General features: G+C 41.3%; 1 protein-coding gene across 1 annotated transcript in view; it reads left to right on the forward strand.

Annotated features, from left to right (window-relative positions):
• Positions 1-22,039, forward strand: part of nmnat2 (nicotinamide nucleotide adenylyltransferase 2) — a 257,728-nt gene that overhangs the window by 231,015 nt on the left and 4,674 nt on the right. Inside the window, exons 5-9 of the mRNA XM_043699527.1 lie at positions 1,334-1,457; positions 14,144-14,224; positions 18,696-18,740; positions 19,542-19,618; positions 20,592-20,693. Of these exons, the coding sequence (XP_043555462.1) occupies positions 1,334-1,457; positions 14,144-14,224; positions 18,696-18,740; positions 19,542-19,618; positions 20,592-20,693 (429 nt within the window). The remainder of the gene's footprint in view (positions 1-1,333; positions 1,458-14,143; positions 14,225-18,695; positions 18,741-19,541; positions 19,619-20,591; positions 20,694-22,039) is intronic.

Here is a 22,039-nt window from a genome sequence, read left to right on the forward strand (position 1 = left end):
GCTTCTACACCTGGTTATGAATATCAAAGGGAAAGAGTTTAACATGAGATTGCTTCAATGGACAGTGTCATCTACCACTATGCTACCAATTTTTAATTTTTAAAGTTCAAGAAAACGATATATTCTTTTTGTTTTCAAATTCCCCCATTCTATAAAGAAGGCCTTCTTTTTTTTTTGGTGTGTTTTCCTTTTAATAAACTGCAAAACCTCAATGAAGGCCTAAGACAGATTCATGTATCAACAAGGCGAAATAGTAATATAAAACATAATATAAGCCTGGAAGATAGTGCAGTCAATTTTGATTCCAATCATGTGAAGATATGTTGGCAAGCTAGAAGCACATGGGACAGTGGTATGATGATCCAGGAAACAGGAGAAGGAAGTTCAGAGGAGCTGTAACTGTAGTAATATTGATTTAACTCAAGATAAAAAGAAAGATTACAGGAGGAGACAGAAATTGAGTCAGAAATTGCCGTTCTGGCAATGTGCTTTCCAGTGTCCAGAACCACTTTATTTCTTCAATAATTAGTTGCTATTTGTGTAATGTTGCTATTGCAGAGTCACTACTTAGTTCTTTATGTGAAGCCAATTTCAATTATTTGACAAAACACAGCTGTTATCATCTAATAGGAGTTAGAGAACACATGACTTCAAATGTTAATTAAGGGCTAATTGAGTGAGAACTGGGTGCATTAATAAAAGGAGCAAGTAATCAGTGTAGTTGAGTTTGTGGTGGGTGAACTAGAAATAAAACTCTAATGAGAAAAGCATATAAATTCAGCTTTATCTAACCAGAATTTTTAACTTCTGACATTTAGCAACAATGAGAAGGAATCCTCTTCCAGAGGAGAAAGAGCTAGCAGCCTCAGCTTGGCTGGCAGCTCCAACTGGGCGGGTTTGCCAAGGCTTGATTGGCCCATGGTTTGTGAGACCTTCCCTGGGACTGTACAAGTGCCTGGCCTGCACCTCAGTTGAGAGATAAGACCCATGATGCTTAAATACAGTTCTGCCTGATATAAATACCGCATTGAGACAATTGAACTGAAACTTTGCAGCTTATTGCAAGAATAATAAGTGAAATTCTGGGGCTTTTAAAGTCAAAATTAGTTCAAATACACCACCAGTTAAAGAAGCTGTGAAATAAAGTACTTTAACATTTAACTGATGTGCTAATTGGAAATAATAAGATCAAAAACTCTGTTTACTCAAGGAAGCTGTTATCATCTGCTCGCAACTGTAGAAGCTAATTAGTATCATTGTGAACAAACTCTGAAATAGTGAGAGATGCTAATAACCTGAGTTGTTTATCACCTCTTTTTGAACTTTCTCCTAGAGGGTTACGGGTTGTATTCTATCCAATGTAAACTCTCCAGCCACACCTGTGATTGGACAGCCGCAGAATGGAAGACGCTCCATCTACCAGAATTCCACAATCACAAATGAAAAACCCACTGCAGGTAGGTCTGAGCCATGATATAGTGGGTAGCATAATTGGGCAGCGTAGTGGGTACTGAGAATAGTTTATTTAGCATTGAATCAATTATCAATGTCCACTCTTGTTTTTGGTGTTTATATACACAAATGAAATGTTCGGCAAAAGCCGCATAAATGCAACAGAATATAGGGGTACCTTGATTATCCAAACGAGATGGGCGGGCACTATTTCGTTCAGATAATTGATTATTTGGTTAATTGATTAAATGCCTTTCCTCTGGGGCTCAGAGTTTTTAAAGTCTGCTCCCCGTTCAGGAGGTAAGGCAACATCACAGTTTGTGAGACCCCACCCACAACACCACCCCCTGCCTGTCCCTGACTGCAACCCTGTCAAACACTGCCTCCCTTCCCCCCCATCCCACCCCATCCCATCCACCCCCACCCCTTCTCCGGTGCAGCCGGACTGGACACCAACAACAAGATTGCTGCTGCTGCTGCCTTTGTGGGTTAAGTCTCCAAATAGCGCACACGCACACACACACACCACTTTACTGCAACATTTTAGATAATTGGTATTCGGATATTTGAGGTTCCTCTGTAGTATCATTCCATTATGTTGGAAGTAGACCCCTTACATCTTCATTCATGGCTCGATGGACATGTTCTCCACCTAGCATGTATTGAGCCACAAAGGCAGATTGACCTTTGTTCTCCAGTTTGTTGTAAATTGAACTAACCTCAATCAAGCAGGAGTTCAGGAGCTTGAATTGAATTGAATTTATTGTCATGTGTACCGATGCACAGTGGAAAGTTTTATCTTGCGAGCAATACAGGCAGATCACAGAGTTAAGTAGCATAGATAGTAAATAATAGGTAAATAGCAGCAAAAACAAAAAGACAGGTATTGGTGAATGTTAAGAGTTTGTGAACCCATTCAGTATTCTATCAACAGTAGGGTAGAAACTATTGCGAAGCTTCAACAGAATGATGGATATCTGGGTCTTAACCAACCATAATAACAAGGCTTGAGTACTGTATGGTGTTTAATTCACTGCATGTTACTTCATTTGAGAATTTGTCTCCCAGAGGAGATTGTTTTTGGAAGAGTGGGGTGCCAGTACATTAGTCTCCTCCAGTGCATCGCCAAGAACATATGTTTTGTCAGAGCAGCACAGCTAACTCTGTCCCATTTTTACCTGATGTTCTCACATGCATCTTCATATCACTTGGATCATACACCAGAATGGCTGCTCTTTTAATAAAGGCAGCAGCTGAGCTGGCTTTTTAAAGTGGGTCAGTTTATACCTGACTTTACTTCTGGGCAGGGCTCACCAATACAATGTGCACCTATCCATTGTACAATTCAGCCTGAGCTTTTCTTTACTGTATGACTATACACTTCTATTCCAAGATCGTGGCAGAGTAGCAGGGCCGCATGCAGGCTCTTGCCCGTGGCTCATCCGTTCCCATCTGCTTTACTTCTTTTTTTCTTCTATTTTCTTCTGCTCTTTTTCTTTCTTTTTTTAAAATTTCATTTTTCTTTTCTTTTGGCGGGTCAGTCAGCAGCATAGGTGCAGCAGAAAAAGGAGGCCATGTGTGGAGTGGCAGTTGGAGGAGGCACGCATGCTGCTGGTCAGCTGACTCAGGGCTCAGGCCTCATGGTGGAGGCAGTAGAATGAAGTTAGACTCTCTTTCATTTATATATTTTTACTCTTTTCATTCTTAAACTATTCAAAATAGCACTGGATTATGGGAACAGTTGAAGCTTCTCACTGTATTTTACTGAATTATTCACTGTAAAATACAAGTGACAGTAAACGATTCACATTCAAATTCTGTATTGATTGTAAAGCCAGGTGGACCTCATAGGATAGGAGTTCCCTTATTGGGGCTGTTAGCCTGGTCCACTCAGGGAGCCCTAACTAACAGATAAGAAAAGGAATGTCAGACATCACATTCACTCTGAGAGCTGACTCTGAGGGAGCTCCATGTGCAAACAAAGGGTGACTTGGTGATGGGATATGGCATCTGTGGAGTTATTTCAACATCCTTCCTGTTCTTTTAGAGCAAATACGACAGAATTGATTCTATAATTTGCATAAAACCCAGAATTACTTTGCGGAGAATTTCGGAAAAATAGTTAGCGTGAATATTTAAATTGAATACCTGTACAGTAGAGAGTTTGGAGCATTCATTTTTGACACATAGAGTGATAATATCAATGCTGTGCATTTCCAATCCCTGGGATGTTACTTCACTCCTGACTCTTTCCTTAATTGCTATTATTTGACACAGTGGTGTAATTAAAATGAGTGCTAATTACTATTGTGATGAAATTACAGCTTTATTTTGTGTAAGTACTAGTTTAGGTGACATGCATGATGTGAAATGTACGCAGCCCATTAATTCACTGATAAAAACTGCATGCAGAATCTTTAGTAAGCTTTGGTTACTTAAATCTTCCCCCCCACACCAGAAAATTGGTCCCTTTCTTTTCAGGCTATCTCTGTTGTAGTGCTCAATTTCAGAATCAAAACATTCCAAAGATGCCACTATTGGTACGTCTTCATTGTCCAAGGAATGGGAGTGGGGCGGGAATGAGCGGTGTCAAGTAATGCTTCACAGGCAACAATTATTTCCTCTTCCACGAACTGTTTTGAACCTAAGGATATATTGAATGGAAGATTTCTATTAGGGATGCGGGCCTGGACTATCAGCTGGCTACCATGGTACCAGCAAATATTAGATTAGATTACTTAGTGTGGAAACAGGCCCTTCGGCCCAATAAGTCCACACCGACCCTCCAAAGAGCAACCCACCCAGACCCATTCCCCTACATTTACCCCTACACCTAATACTACGGGCAATTTAGCATGGCTAATTCACCTAACCTGCACATTTTTGGACTGTGAGAGGAAACCGGAGCACCCGGTGGAAACCCACGCAGACACTGGGAGAATGTGCAAACTCCACACGGACAGTCGCCTGAGGGGGAAATTGAACCCTAGTCTCTGGTGTTGTGAGGCAGCAGTGCTAACCACTGAACTATCGTGCCACCCACTTGGGCAGGCCTGGCCAAGAGTTACCATGCCTCATTGAGTTGAGAGTGTGGTGCTGGAAAAGCTGAGCAGGTCAGGCAGCATCCGAGAAGCAAGAGAATCGACGTTTCAGGCATAAGCCCTTCATTTCTTAGGGCTTATGCTGCCTGACCTGCTGTGTTTTCCAGCACCACACTCTCGACTCTGATCTCCAGCATCTGCAAGCCTCACTTTCTCCTTCACACCTCATTGAGCCTAGTACGATAGTCACCTTGCCTAACCCAGGTCAGGGACTGGGAACTTTCTATTTTGCCTGCCTTGTTCCAAGTAATACCTTGAAAACCCCCCAGCAGACACCAGAGCTTGATACTGTACTTAGTCCTTCCACCAAACTGGGGCAAAATTATTTCCAGAGAATAAATTCTTGATGCTTAAGCTGTCTAGTATGGGATAAAGATAGTATGTATCTGAAGAAATATGAATGTATCAAGTTCAGTTGGTATGGATTTCCAAAAAGCAAATACTGCCTGACCAAATTGATAGGACTTTATTTTCCCATGTTTTGGCTCAGTGTCAATTTTGGAGATTTTCATCAAGGTTTCTGACTGCGAGTCCTGTTGACCTTTCACACACAATTCTCTGCTGCTCATCACGTTAAGTATACATCACAACTCCACGGTACCATTCTCACACAATCTTGCGCTCAGCAACAGCTTAAATGCTAACCGTTTATGCCATGGGCACCACCCTTAATGGCTGACTGCACGTTCTTTGAAACACTGCAAGCCAGGAACAGCCCCGAGTTTGCAGATTTGCAATTCCAAACAACATCGCTTAGAGAAGCAAGTGGTCATCCCCTTTCACATAGACAAATGTGGAGGTCTTCATGAATGGAGAGGTGGGAGGAGGGCTCTCCGCTTTCCCCAAGACCTCCAGAGGAGGCTGTGTTACTAGACACTACCAACCTGGTCTGAAGTAGCCAATCAGGCCTCTGTGGTGTCCATGGTAAAGAGGAACACACAGATATTACAAATGTTTATTCATCTTCTACACTTCACAAGGTAAGCAGGGTTTCCTCTGCTACCTTTGTACCCACCTTCCACCAAAGCTCATGGTCTACCACTCGCAGTACTGCATGCAGCATCATCTCTGCTGTGGGTAAACACTTTAGGTGTGACACTGACATGATACAGTGCAGTACACCAGCATGCCTGCCTCCTCAAGCTGCCAGATTGTCTGTGCAAGGCAGAGGTGTTGTGAATGTCCGCTTAAGTATAAAGTGAGTGAGGGCTAAGATAGCAAGTAAAGAGCCCTAAGATGTGACCTGTTCTGATGGAGAACATGGGTAGCTGTCTCTACGCACCTTTGCAGAAGCATTACAATACAAGGTGTTGGTGCAGCATTGAGGGGCTGAACTGCATTGTAAATTTGAGATTGGCCATGACCATGTGGCAAAGCTGGTATGTTGCCTGTGCCCACTTGCCTGCACATCCCTAGACACAATGGGCAATTTAGCTTGGACACTTTTGGATTGTGGGAGGGAACTGGAGCACGTGGCAGAAATCCGCACAGACATAGGAAGAATGCACAAACTCCACAACAGCCCCCTGAGGCTGGAATCAAACCCAAGTCCCTGGTCTAACCACTGAGCCAATGTGTCACCTTTCAGACACGGTTTTTAGAACCCGAGGGTATTGGTGCTGTGGAATTCTCCTTGTTTATCTCTTAGAACGGATACAGCTCTAAATCTCCACATTTCTAATCCCCATGCACCAGGCCCTATTATCATACAGCCTGCCATTACACACTACTTTTTGTTAGTCACTAACCGTTTCCATTATTCACCCTCCCAGCCAGATCGTTATCGACGCCTTTGACTGTCCAACTGTTTTTCTCTCTGTTTGGGCTCTATCCCTAACTATGGTTTACTCTTTACCCCCACCCCAGACTCTATCTTCTGCATCTTCTGGACTTGAAATGCCCATCAGCCATGATTAAATGGCAGAGTAGACTCGATGGGCCGAATGGCCTTACTTCAGTTAGGTGTAACTTCAGTTTCTCTCAGAAAAATAGAGCTTGTTCAGAGCAATTAAGGAATTAAGTTACCTCTGTGAAAGGGTATCATTTGTGAACTTTCCACACCAGGAAAGTCTGTATTGCTGAGAAAATCTAAGATTACGGCTATGTAAATATTCCAGGGGAAAAGACCTCACAGCTCAAAGAATCGAAACTGAGAGGAAATCGTAAAGTCAAAACCTACAGAGTTGATAAGAAAATAATTTCTCCGGTTTTTGAGTAACTGTGAATTGATGGTGTTGGGGAGTAGATAGGACTTTGTTTTGATGTACATTTTGAAATCTTTCAAATTCTGTTGTTTTCAGTTGCTTCATTCTATTTTATTTCTATTTCTTTTGTGTAATAAACTTCAGTTCTATAGAGGCATAGAGCACCGAAACAGACCCTTCGGTCCAACTCGTCCATCTCGACCATAATCCCAAACTAAACTAATCCCACTTCCTACTCCTGGTCCATATCCCTCCCAACCTTTCCTATTTATATACTTATCTAAGAGTCTTTTAAATGTTGTAACTGTGCCCCCATTCACTACTTCCTCAGGAACTTCATTCCACACACGAACCACCCTCTATGCAAAAGATTTGCCCCTCATACCTTTTTTAAATCTCTCTCCTCTCACCTTAAAATTATGACCCTCATGTCTTGCAATCCTCCTTCCTAGGGAAGAGACCCTACCATTAATCCTATTTATAGCCCTCATGATTTTATAAAACCTTGAGAAGATCACCTCTCAACCTCCTACGCTCCAGTGGAAAAAGTCCCAGCCTATCCAGTGTTTCTTTATAACTCAAACCTTCCATACTTGGCAACATTCTAGTAAATCTCTTCTGAACCCTCTCCAGTTTAATAACATCCTTGCTATAACTGGGTGACCAGAACTGGATACAGTTCTCCAGAAGAGATCTCACCAATATCCTGTCCAACCTCAATATGACTTCCCAACTCCTGTACTCAAATGTCTACAGCCTGGTGTGCTCATGTTTCAATGAAAGTGCCATTTTTTTAAAAAACATGACCAATTAAGACAGTTTCACTATTGAATCTGATATGTCCAGTATTACCATCAGCTGGGATTATAATAATGGTTTTATTTGAAGAACTGATCTAGTTTTAAGATTGATCATGATCCTGATAGTTTGCTTCTATGGCTGATGGATGCACAAATATTAGGTGGTTACCAAAAGAATCAGGGGTGAGCTTTCTCTTCAGACAGGAGGTGGTTAAAAGATTATTAATCACAAAGCACTTGTGAACCATAGCCCATAAAAATCTTTAAAGAGATCATTGGTTGGAAATGAAGAATATTAAAGGAGAACGGAAGAAGCAGGAGAGTGAAATTGGATCGGGGCTGAGGTGGAAACGCACCTGATGGACCAAATGGCCACATCTGAGCTGGAATACTTCATGATCCTGTGAATAGCAACTACCTGACGTCTATTTCCAGGATTCTGGTCTCAGCTACTGCAGTCCATTCTGAGCTTTGATTGCCATCATAAAAGGACATACCTTCTCAGTGACTGTGTGGTGCTTGCATCTTCTTCGTGAGGAAATGTAATCTACTGGAAAAGAGCAAGTTGCCAATGTGTGCTCTAGGTGGCACTCTAACCATGTCTATCCAGTCCTTAGAAATCTCTGTTTCCCAAATTAGGCCCGATATTTGAGGCAATGTTGTTCTGTTGAGCAAAGAAACAAATCACGTCAAGCCTTTTTTATTACTTGTTTTCCACCTACAAATTTTATTTCTGCATTTTCTTTTGCAGTAAACTTTTGCAAGTACAGGTTTCTGCATCATCGATCTGGCGAAGCATAGGTTAATTCAACTATGGGAATCACTACCTTCACATAGAGAGGTTTAATGTGCTCTCATATATTTGTAGTCATGCTATTTTAGTGCAAGGTTAATGCATTAATTTTAAAAGGTTTAACAGCGCTGTCAAAATATTATATGCAAGAATGTAGCCTGCATGTGAACTCTGATTGGAACTTCCACCCATTCGTGTCAGATTCAGCGCATGGAAGTGATTGTAATTTCTTTCCTCTACGCGGAGTTCTGGACAGCAGTCATCCAAAGCTGCATTTATATAGCAGGCACAGTTTTAGAATGCAGGGGTATGGGTGAAGTGGAATTCTCCTTGTTCATATTTTGGTGCATATACAGCACTATACATTTCTAACTTTATTTTCTGGACTCTAGATGTTAGCCAAATGGGAATTTCTATAAAGACTAAGAAGGTGATGAGGGAGTGCAGGTCATTGGTGGGGATGGGTCAGTGAGGGGGGATGAAGAAACTTTTCACTAGTCTAAACAGGTGGATGGAGTTACACAGCTTGCCCTGGTCTAAAATAGTAAATACCCGTATTTCCAGAGGTAATACTTTTAATTGCTATCTTTGAGTAGGAAATAACCTGTTTTAGTGTGTTTTTAACTCTCTGAAGGAATCTGAAATAACTCCACAGAGGCTGGTATCCCCTCACCAAGTCACCTATGTTTACAGGTGGAGAGTCCTTGACACTGATCCAGCTCTCGGTGTGAGCAGGATGTCTGACACTCCTGTTTATGTCTGTCAGCCAGGGCTCCCTGATTGAGACTGTTAATCTGGTCCAATCAGGGAATTCATATCCTATGAGGTCCACCTGGCCAACCTCATTGCAACCACTACAATATCCACTTATCCATTTATCCATATCCCGGTTGTCCTGCTATAACACACATTTCATCAGTGCGAATTGACTATAATGCGATTGATGAATTGGGGACATTGTTTGGATAAAGCAAACTTTTGACTGGATATACTGATTTTCTAGTAGCGATATTCTACAGCGCAATTTTCTATAGCATTAGGTTGCGGCGGAACACGACTGTCATGTTCCAGCAGACTGGCCTGCACGTGATACTTTTGCCTGTATCAGGGTGCAGAGTATCTAAACTACAAAACTAGTGTCTCAACCAACCTCGTCCGCCTCCCACAGGAGAAAACAACGAACGTTGGAACATGTGTGACAAGTGCAATGGATTGAGATTCTACACCATCATCACCTTGTGTATATGGCCCACTCTTTTTCCATGCCCCATATTTTCCTGTCTACTTTAATGTTGTTAGGCTTAGGTTATTTTTTCTCAATCATGACAGCTGCTCAGATGGTTCAGTTCAGAAATACGTTGGCATAAATTTATTCTGAACTGTAATCTAAAGCAGGCAGTAATGAATCAGTCCATTTTACATGCGTCCACTCAATTTTGTTTTCCACTGAGTACAGAATACAATTCACAATTGCTTGTTATATTATTATCACAAGTTTTCTCTGTGCCCCACACTGTTCTGTATCATGCATACCAGTAATTCCTGAGATTTGATGTGTGTTTGATCTGAGGGCAAGGGAAGGAAAGACAAGTATACAATCATTCTCTGTGCTGCTGGGTTTGGGCCTAGCATAGTTAGAATAGCCTGCCAACAATGTGCAGGCTTGTGTATGAAAATTGGTTCCTTGTCCAAAGTTCTGTGACCCAATATTGAGCACACATCAGCAACTTCAATACTACCAAAGGAGAAGACTGCTTCCTCAAGTAACCCAAGTTGTGGTCCACATAGGCAACAACGACATAGGTAGGAAATGAGATGGGGAATTAAGGCAGAAATTCAGGGAGCTAGGGAGGAAGCTTAGAACTAGAACAAACAGAGTTGTCATGTCTGGTTTGTTGCCTGTGCCAGGTGCTAGTGAGGCAAGGGATAGGGAGAGAGAGGAATTGAACACGTGGCTACAGGAATGATGCAGGAGGGAAGGTTTTGGATTCCTCGATAATTGGGCTGTTTCTGGGGTAGATGGGACCTCTACAAACAGGATGGTCTCCACTTGAACCAGAGGGGTACCAATATCCTGGAGGGGGAGATTTGCTTATGCTCTTTGGGTGGGTTTAAACTAATTCAGCAGAGGGATGGGAACCTTAATTGTAGTTCGAGTATACAGGAGGTTGAGAGTAATGAGGTCAGAAATAAGGTTTCACGATTGCAAGAAGGCACCGGCAAGCAAGAAGTTAGTTTGAAGTGTGTCACTTTAATGCCAGGAGCATCCAGAAGAAGGTGGGTGAACTTGCAGCGTGGATTGGTACCTGGGATTTTGATATTGTGGCCATTTAGTAGTCCTGGGTAGAGCCAGGTCAGGAATGGTTGTTGCAGGTTCCAGGATTTAGATGTTTTAGGAAGAACAGAGAAGATGGTAAAAAAAGGGTGGGTGCAGGGGAGAGTGAGAGGGGGGTTAGGGCAGAGGTTGGGGAAGGTCTGGCATTGTTAGTCAAGGACAGTATTACTGTGGCAGAGAAAACATTTGTGGACTCATCTACTGAGCTGGTATGAGCTGAGTTAAGGAACAGCAAAGGAGAGGTTACCCTGTTGGGAGTTTTCTGTGGGTCTCCAAATAGTTCCAGAGATGTAGCGGATAGGATAGCAAAGATAATCTTCGATAGGAGCGAGAGTGACAGGGTAGTTGTTATGGGGTCTTTAACTTTCCAAATATTGACTGGGAATACTTTAGTTCAAGTACTTTAGATGGATCAGTTTTTGTTCAATATGTGCAGGAGGGTTTCCTGAAACTGTATGTAGACAGGCCAACAAGGGGCGAGGCCACTTTAGATTTGGTACTGGATAATGAACCCAGCCAGGTGTTAGATTTGCAGATAGGTGAGCACTTTGGTGATAGTGACCATAATTTGGTTATAGTTGCTTTAGTGATGGAAAGGGATAGGCATTTCTCACAGAGCAAGAGCAATAGCTGGGGGAAAGGCAATTACGGTGCGATTAGGCAAGAGTTAGGATGTATGCATTTGGAAAGGAAACTGCAGGGGATGGTCACAATTGAAATGTGGAGCTTATTCAAGAAACAGCTACTGCTTGTCTTTGATAAGTATGCACTGGACTGGCAGGGAGGAAGTTGATGAGCGTGGGACCCGTGGATTACGAAGGAAGTTGAAGCTCTTGTCAAGTGGAAGAGGAAGGCTTATGTGAGGATGAGACATGAAGGCTCAGTTAGGGCACTTGAGAGTTACAAGTTAGCCAGGAAAGACTGATAGAGAGAGCTAAGAAGAACCAGAAGGGGACATGAGAAGTTGTTGGCATATAGGATCACGGAAAACTCTAAAGCTTTCTATAGGTATATCAGGAATAAAAGAATGACTAGAGTAAGATTAGGGCCAATCAAGCCTAGTAGTGGGAAGTTGTGTGTGGAGTCAGAAGAGATAGGGTGTTGTCGAGGAGAATACTGAGTTATAGGCTACTAGACGAGATGGGATTGAGGTGCATGTTAGCAATTCTGGAAAGTGTGAAAATAGAAGTCCCCTGGGCTGGATGGGATTTGTCCTAGGACTTTCTGGGAAGCCAGGGAGGAGATTGCTGAGCCTTTGGCTTTATGTCGTCATTGTCTACAGAAATAGTGCCAGAAAACTGGAGGGTAGCAAATATTGTTCCCTTGTTCAAGGAGGGGAGTAGAGACAACCCTGGTAATTATAAACTAGTGACCCTTACTTTGATTCTGGGTAAAGTGTTGGAGAGGGTTATAAGAGGTAGAATTTATAATCATCTAGAAAGGAATAAGTTGATTAGGGATAATCAACACGGTTTTGTGAAGGGTGGGTTGTGCCTCACAAACCTTATTGAGTTCTTTGAGAAGATGACCAAACAGCTGGATGAGAGTAAAAATGTGGTATATATGGATTGCAGTAAGGCATTTGATAAGGTTTCCCGCGGTAGGCTATTGCACAAAATATGGAGGCATGGGATTGAGGGTGATTAAACGGTTTAGATCAGAATTTGGCAAGCTGAAAGAAGATAGAGGGTGGTGGTTGATGGGAAATGTTCATCCTGAATTTCAGTTACTAGTGATGTACTACAAGGATCTGTTTTGGTCCACTGCTGTTTTCATTTTTATAAATGTCCTGGATGAGGACATAGGAGATGGGTTAGTAAATTTGCAGATGACACTAAGATCGGTAGAGTTATGGATAGTGATGAGGGATGTTGTAGGTTACCGATGGACATAGATTAGCTACAGAGCTGGACTGAGAGATCGCAAATGGAGTTTAATGCAGAAGAGTGTGAGATGATTCACTTTGGAAGGAGTAACAGGAATGCAGAGTACTGGGCTCATGGTAAGATTCTTGGTAGTGTAGATGAGCAGAGAGATCTCTGTGTCCATGTACATAGATCCTTGAAAGTTGTCACCAGGTTGATAGGGTTGTTAAGAAGGCATACAGTGTGTTAGCTGTTATTGGTAGAGAGTTTGGGTTTCGGAACCACGAGGTCATGTTGCAGCTGTACAAAACTCTGGTGCGGCTGCATTTGGAGTATTGCATGCAATTCTGGTCACTGCATTACAGAAAGAATGTTGAAGCTTTGAAAAGGGTTCAGAGGAGCTTGACTAGGATGTTGCTGGTGTGGAAGGAAGGCATTACAAGGAAAGGCTGAGGGACTTGAGGCTGTTTTCATAAGAGAGGAGAAGGTTGAGAGGTGATTCAATTGAGACACATCAAATAATCAGAGGGTTAGATAGGGTGGACAGTGAGAGCCTTTTTCCTTTGATGGTGATGGCTAGCATGAGGGGACATAGCTTTAAATTGAGGGGTGATAGATATAGGACAGATGTCAGAGGTAGTTTCTTTACTCAGAGAGTAGTCGGGGCATAGAATGCATTGCCTGCAACAATAGTAGACTCGCCAACTTTAAGGGCATTTAAATAGTCATTGGATAGGCATATGGACAAGAATGGAATAGATGGGCTTCAGATTGGTTCCAAAGGTCGGTGCAACATTGAGGGCTAAAGGGCCTGTACTGCACTGTAATGTTCTATGTTCTATGCTTTACCTTTGTAAATAAAATACAGTCGATTCTGACATAACGTGATAGTTTCATTCTTGTGCAATCTCGTATTATAGAAAATCGTGTTATAGCCAATGCAGGTAAGGAAAGTTTGTATTCTACAAATGATGGTCTAAATTCTTCAATCATTTTAAAGCCAGTTTGTGTTGAAGAAACATGCATTATAGCAGAAACACTTGCATTTCACATCATGGTAAAAGGAAAATAATTTCCAATATGTTTAGAGGTGATACATGCTTCCTGAAATGACTACTGTCTAGGTGCTCGACAGGACAGAAATCCTTCCCAAGTTGACCACACCTGCTATTTCTGAATAACAGAAACAAAAATGACTCTCGTGAGAAAATGTATTCTTTATTGAAGGCAAATTAGGTTAATATTTGTAGGAAGAATTTATTTGAAGTGGTCTCCATTAAACAGGAAGAGTTTGGTACTAATGTGTCAAACCAAGCTCTGTAAACCTGTTGGAAAATTGCGTCGTTTGTTTGTTTCCTGTTTTTGGGGCAGCCTTTGGACCTGTTGGTTACCTATCCAACAGAACTGCCTACATTTCATGTGGTGGATGTAAGAGCCTAAAAAGACTTTAGCAGTCTTCAGTACACACAAGGAGTTTAATAAATAGATACTTATTCTCTTCTGGGTCTGGTCTCTATTTTATTAATCTACAGCAACTGAACTGCCTCGTACTTGTTAGTTTCTCACCTGTTTCCATTTGGATTTATTTTGCAGTTCGAATATTGGGGAAGGTCAGCGAAAGTCTGGGAAAAATCTGCTGTGTTCGTCCACACGTTGAACGTTTCACCTTTGTGGGTAAGACCATTTCCTCTTTGTGGTGGAATTGACTCTTTCCAAAAGCTGTACTTCCACAATACGAAATGATTTTGTGTACACTATTAAAAATCCCTCTTAAAGAATCTACATTATTGTAGCACCATTAGAAAACCAGGAGCACTCAACATGCTAACAACTGAGCAGTTACAACAATAAAAGGCAAGGCCACAATTTATTGGTTCATGTTTGTGGCCACAGAGCTTTGTCAAGGAACGTGTATAAGTGTCAGAAATGTAATGACCATATTACCAGTCTGTACGGATGGGGCAGAGAGCACGGACTGCCAACTGTAGTATGCAACAGTATCATGATGTGGATCTAGGTGCCTATGATACCATGAATGCCACCTCTTTTTCACATTTTCTTAACGTTTTCTATGGGGATGTCTGCGAGTTGTGGTCCAGGGTTTATTATTTCCAATGGGAAAACAGAATGTGGTCGTGGGCCGGAATCCTCCTGATTCCGCAGAGGTGGGCTTGCAGCTGGGACCGGAGGAATGTGGAACCGAGAGAATCAGGTTGTGAGGCCGATGTGCTCCTGATCCTAATTGATTTTGTTGGAGGCAGGTCATTATTGCCTAACCACTCAGTGGTGTTTGTTGGCCATTTCTCAGCCGTTAGGGTTAGGGTTGGGATTAGGGTTATCTGCTTCCTGAAACTTGAGCAGCTTTCCACTGAGCTTGACAGCACTATTCAGGGTTCAAGAAGGGTTACACCCGAAACATTGACTTCTCCACCTCTTGATGCTGCCTGACTGCTATATTCTTCCAGCCTCCTGCTTGTCTACCTTGGATTCCAACAGCTGCAGTGTTTTTTTTTTCTCTTATGAAGTCAAACATAGGCCAGGTGAGGATGGCAGGTTCCTTCCCTCAAGTGAACCAGTTGGGTTTTTCCAAGAATCAACAACGGTCTCATAGGCATAATTAGACTCTTAATACTTAGTTGAGTTCAAATTCCACCATTTGCCATGGCAGGTTTTGAACCCGTGTCCCCAGAACATTACCTGAATTAGCAGCCCAGCAATATTACCACTGGGCCTCCAAAAAGATTGTGCACACAGGCAGGATTCTCAGTCCTCAGGGGTCAGGATTTACCAGTCGGAGAATGTTTCCATAGGTGGTAAAATTCTGAGCTTGGAGTACATTTTGCTAAATGCAACATAAGTTCATTTCTGGCAGGCCACAGAAGTTTGTCCACAGATCCTGGCACGGATAAAACACCTTAAGTTTGATAACTTCTGATATGTTACTCCTTCAGCTCTGCCAACCTGTTTTGGATGGTAATGTTGTATATGCAGCACATTTCCCATAAAAATCAATCACTTCCCATAACTCCATCCCAGCTGAGTGATTACACTGTGTGAGTGATTATCTCAAAGCAAGTAGCAACTAATCAGAATTCCAGGTAAATGAAACATGAAAATGAAAGGCAAATATAAAATTTGTGGCCATGATTGTACATGTTGCATCTCCATAACTACAAAGAAGCACATTCTATGTATCACTGTGGAAAGTCCCACACACAGCCTGGCAATATCTTGAACTTCTCTATGGACAACGCTACACATATCAGCAAAGGTTGAATTCTGCTCATTCACTGAACGATTGCCATGGAGATGATTCAACATTATAAAATAAGGCAATTGAGAGTATGGCAGATGCGAGTTAAAGGACTGGCATTGAATGCAGAGATATGCTGTTGGCCTTTCGACTGAGATTTCTATTAAAATGCAAGCAGCTGGACAATTTACAATTGATGCAGTGATTCTTTGTGCTCAGGCCACCAAATTTGTTTGCTGCAGTTTGGCATTCCCAGAAAGAATATCAATACTGTTTCTTCAAAAACAAAGGCAATCCTGTTTTCTCACTGTGGAATATAATATTACTAAATGTTATTGGAATTAATCCATATTACCTTTTGGCTACTGGGTTTATGAAGCTCACCCTCATTTGGGGATTATAAAATTACATCTTGATATCATTAATAATGACTCCAAAATCTCTAGATACATTCCAATCTTACACTTTCACAAATAGAGTAAAATAGAACATGAAACCATCAAAGGTCAAATTCTAGTAGTCTTATCATTAAGGTTATAACTTATCCAGTTCTTTTTTTCCAATTCGTAGTTCTAAGAATACACAAGTTCAGAGAGCTGCAGGCAGTCATACGAAACACTGAAACTCAAAACACTGTGAATGCTAGAGATCTGAAATCAAAGCAAAATGCTGGAAATACTCAGCAGCTCTGGTTGCATCTGAGAAGAGAGGAAGAGTTTTTGGACAGAATCTCTGATCTTAGACTGTATGGTCATGTCAGTAGATTGAGAATCCGTTTGATCGAGGAGTCTGATTTGCCAAGGCTGTTCACCGGAGTTATCATTCCACCTCGGGGTTCTCTGACCAATTTGGAAAGATGGGTGGGATGGTGCACATTCTATCATTAAAGGGGGCATGGCGTGGGGTACGTGAGTTCACCAGCACCACCATTTCTTTTCATCCTTTCAAAGGATTTGGCCATCACAGACAAGGTCTGCATTTATTGTTCGCCTGAGAATGTGGTGGTGACCTGTGTGCTTTGAATTATCATGATCAGCTTTGGCACAGGAACACCCACAATGCTGTTGGGAAGGCAATTCCAGGATTTTGACCTAGTAACAGTGTAGGAACGGCAATATAGTTCCAACGCAGGATGATATGTGACTTTAGGGTAACTTGCAGTATCCCTTGCATTTGCTGCCAATTTGCATTAGATATTGTTGGTTTGGAAGGTGCTGTCAAAAGAGGTTTGCTGAGTTGATACTATGCATCTTATGTGTGGTTCACACTGCTAATGAAGGTTTATGTTGTGCTAATGTTTACTTTTCCCAAGAACTACAATGTCAACTGCAATACAGAGGCAACCTGATATGTTATATACGATCAATATATTGTGGAATCTAAAGTAAAGCAGAACTTTCTGGAGAAACTCAGCATGTCTGGCAGCATCCATGGAGAGAAAGCAGAATTAGTGTTTTGGGTCTAGTGACCTTTCATCAGAACTTCTATTTTATTTTATTTTATTTTAGTGTTGCTGAAACAGACAATGCCGATGGCAATCTGAGAAAACAGTATCTACATTAAGGAGTTCTAAAAGTGGTCTGTCCATATGACACCAGTGAAAGATTTATGGACCAATACCCATTCTTGGCATTGTATGTGGAATAGGCAAAAGTGAGGACTGCAGATGCTGGAAACCAGAGTTTAGATCAGAGTGGTGCTGGAAAAGCAAAGTTGCCTGGTTTGGAGGGTATTAGCTGTGAAGAGAAATTGGGCAAACTTGGTTTGTTTGCATGTGGAATAGTGCTTGGCAATTGAGAACTTGCTGTTAAGTTCTTCCAGAGTAGGACTCCTGTGTGGGCATTTCTTTAGTGAAATATTTAGTCACTTTACATCTAAAGAGACACATAGAGTGCTGACTTTCTTTAGAACACAAGCACCAATCTGTGTGATACTCAACTTTGTAAATGTGTTGTTTTGTACCGGGACATCCAGTGCCACTTACACTGAACGTAAATATAGAACTGTGTTTTCTAGCATTTTGGCCTGTACTTCATTCTAGAATCCCATTGAGGCTGTTCTGGGACTCTTGTAAACTGCCATTTTCTAAATTGGACACAGCTTTCTTTCTTAAGAGAGAGAGTGTGCATGTACTCCTAACTGTTCACCCATTGTGGTTGCTGTGCTTCAGCTCAGCTTCAATCCTGATTGTTAGGTGTGAACTTCAGCTCTGAACTCAGACACATGAGGATGACAGCTAAGAAAATAACTTCTCACTATTACTACTGTTGTCATCTCCTTTTTAGCATTCGGTATCAACTTGCTGTGACTAGTTTTTAGTGTCCACTCGCTGCCACGATGATGTAATGTAATTTTCGATATGTTACTACATGAAAACACAGAGGCACAGGTTCTTATTGAGACAGATAATCTGGGATGCTTAGTAACAATTTTGTCATTAAAATAACATTTCAGACATATTCATATTCTGGTTACAAGCTTATTCATATTAATGTTACATGATGTATCTTGTTGACTGGCTGACTAATCGACTAGCTATTTGGTTGGCTATCCAACTGGCTGGCTACTAACTGTCTGACTCTATTGACCTTTCATGCTCGGCCATCACATGCCATGTTACCGTCTCAAAGAGTATTATCTTTCTGGGATCTGTGCAATAGTACAACACAACTGCACGGTCTTAGTCTCACAGCCAGCTGTAGGTAGGTAAGCCCAGGAGACTTGCAAGAGATCATTTAACTGCATGGAGATTGTTCTTCCAGTTACTGTGGAACGAGTTCATTGCTGCAAAACAAATCATAAACCCAACTTCTATTCAACCAGATATTGCTCTACACAAACAACAGACTGTGGAGAAACTTTTAACAGCAATTAATTTTGTCTTTATTATAGATGAGAATGCAAATTTGGGTACTGCCATGAGATATGAAGAGATTGGTGAGTGGAATAATTTCTTGTGACATGTCTATTGTAGACTTGAGTTTGTTGAGATTTAGCCCGTGAAATGTTGTATAGGTTTGATTTTAACCATCGTGAGAATGATATTTAGGGAGACAGTAGCTCGATATTGCATTGTCCTGAAATCACTTTGCATTGTACGTCCATAGACAGTAAGTTATCAATTACATAAGGCAGCATCATTACCATTTGAGATGGTGTGTAATGCTATGATGGAGGTTTTGGCTGCTATATTGAAAATAGGCAAGATTTCAATATGAGCATGCACATAAGCAGTTTTGATTATGTAAGTGGAACTGGTCCTTCCCTTTTGGCCATGAATTGAGTGACTCTCAGGACAAACCATTATAGTAATAATGGAGGACTTTAATTATCCAAATATAGACTGGAATGCTGGTAGTGTAAGGGGCAAGCATTCCTAAATTGGGTTTTGCAGTATTTCCCATACCAGTATGTCTCCTATCTAAGAAGAAAAGATGCAATGTTGGATCTAGTTCTTGGAAATAAAGTAGACAAAACAAAAACCAAATGTAGTCATAAAATAGTTAAATTAAGTGCAATCCTATCTTTGCATTGGAGCTCTCTCTCCAATGCACTGTTTACCAGTCATGATGCTGTAAAGACAGAGGTGTACATTGGGCAGGAGGATTTTGTAGATAGACTATTGTTGTCATCACTGTTTTATCTGATTGTTATTATTTATTTGTCACATCTTACTATTTGGACAAGTCCTTTCCATCAAGTAACACTTAACTTGATATTTATCTCCCAATCATGCAGAGCTCCGCATCTTATTACTGTGTGGCAGTGACTTGCTGGAATCTTTCTGTATCCCAGGTCTGTGGAATGAGGAAGATGTAAGTATCTTCACCAGTTACAGTCAGTTTCACTTTGTCTGGTTATAAAGGGGAAATGGTTACATTGTTGCCGACATCCAAGATAAGTTTTTACATTTTTTGCTGGAAAAATCTGTTACAGAATAAAACTAGAATGATTATACTCAAAGGATGGAATTTTCTGTTCTCTAGTTGTTGCTTGAGTAGTGATGAGAAAGGTGGGAAACACAGTAAAACTGAAAAATAAAATGAACATTTTTTGATGTCAAGGAAAGTTTTCCCTACTTTCCCTTCAAGCCTTAAATGACAACTTCAAAAACTCCCCATTGAGGAGTGACCCAAAACCCAACGATTTATTTATTAATGTGCATTGACAGCGTACTGGAGGATGTGGGGTAGCTGGGTAAGAATGGTGGTATCAATTACTGAAGCAAAGAGCAAATGTTCATCTGAAAAAAGTTGCTGTAAGCCATGGCAGGCCAGGCATTGTGAATCTCACACGACAAAATAACACTTGAATTGGAAGTGAGAAAATTCCACTTGATCTAAAAGAAACAAGTAAAACTTCTACTTTTCTGAAGGAAACTCTCTGTCCTGCACCTTGCTGTCAGTCCATCTGGGTTAGTGTCAGAAACTTTCCCTATGGGAAACCTTGGGTGTGAGCCTTCATCGTACCATTCAGATGTACATCGTTTCTCCTTGGGTAACTTTCTCCCAAAATCACTGCGTTTATTGAAAACTGCTCGATGTCTTGCGGTTCTTTAAACTTGATTTTATTCAATTGTATAAGTAGGTGTTTAATCATGAAAAATGGGAGTGAGTTTCTTAAAATCATTTTGAAATCAGATCTGTTTACTTCATATCTCAAGTGACGAACTCTAGTCATGTAACCGACAGTGTTAACTAATTACTCCATAGCTACACAAAAAGCAGTTTTCACACTCCCTGGAGTGATGTGGATCATTATTACTGTAATTGTGATGTATTTTTCTAGATGGAAATGATTGTGGGTGATTTCGGAATAGTGGTTGTCCCTCGTGACAATGTAGATACAGACAGGATCATGAACCAGTCGTCATTGCTTCGCAAGTACAAGGTCAGTGCTTGCCATGTTACATAGTGAGAAGATTTTCACCAATTATTGTTAGCTTTATTTTCTGAATGGTTTATAAAAATATTTCATTATGAATTGATCTAGTGTGTAGTATGACATGTCATTTCCTTAAAGGTGCTGAATGAACAGAGATCAGATGACAGTAAATAAGGCCAACTCCCTCAATGAGTGAAACAAAGTGGAGCAGGTCCTAATTGTTTTTTTTTGAGAAACACAGCATTTGTTACATTGGAAGTGTTCTTATTTTTATTATTTTGTTAGTTATCATAGCATGGTGCAACTAAAGGCAATTTCTAATAGGGTCAGTTTCACAGCAATTTGATCATTATACCTGAGAGATGAGATGTCTTCATCCCCATGGGATTTGATTGGCCAGGATTGCCAAAGATGTCCGAGGTGTATACTTCCGGCTGCAGTATGTTCAAATCCATGAGGAAAGCCATCAATACCCTTATCTACAAATAGAAGGGGTAAAGAGAAGGAAATTAGAAATTGGCTGAAAGTGAACTACAAAATTGTGTTCCTGGTCATTGCCATTTGGGTCAAGTTTGCTCATTCACCCTGAGCAGACCTATGCTGTACTCAGCAGTAAGGTCTCTGACAGGGATATGATTGCCTGTGTGCGACAGTGGGTGGACACTGCCCTCCTCAGCTTGGACCAGTGGAAGGCATTTGACAAAATATCCCACACTTGACATGATGCCCTCTCCAAAATGGGATTTGGATAGGGAATCACAATTTTATCCAACTATTGTCCAACGCAAACATCATTAGTACAATTTCATTTGAAGGATTGGGACCTGAAAGCTTTTCAATCAAATCCAGAGTTAGGCAGGGCTGTCTTTTTCTCCCCTATCCTATACATATGTTAAATAAAATCCTTTGCCAAATCTGTCAGGATGGATACAGGTAATAGATTGCAACAATCCCAGGTGTGGAAGTACTCAGTTGAAAGCTTTCCTCCACATGGATGCCATTATGGTCAGACCTGCTGAGCCTGATAAACATCTATAATCAACTCGAGCAGGCCTTGGGATCCCCAGTAAACTGAGGCAAGAGCAAGGCCATATTCTTTGGGAGCTGGGACAATGGATTATTTGTCTCTTACAAGTAAATGCTGGGGACATGGCTCAGAGGGACACATCAAAGCTTGGGGCAGCTGCCACAGATATACAGTGGGCATACGTTACTGTCTGAGGTCTTTCAGGCATACTACATCAAGGGGCTGGTAACTGTAAAACCTTTTGGATAATGTACCTACAAAGAATGTACCATGTGCAAATCAGGCTTGTCAACATTGTACTGAGGTACCTAAGTGTGGAACATGG

The sequence above is a fragment of the Chiloscyllium plagiosum genome, chromosome 11, assembly GCF_004010195.1.
Source record: "Chiloscyllium plagiosum isolate BGI_BamShark_2017 chromosome 11, ASM401019v2, whole genome shotgun sequence".
NCBI lineage: Eukaryota > Metazoa > Chordata > Chondrichthyes > Orectolobiformes > Hemiscylliidae > Chiloscyllium > Chiloscyllium plagiosum.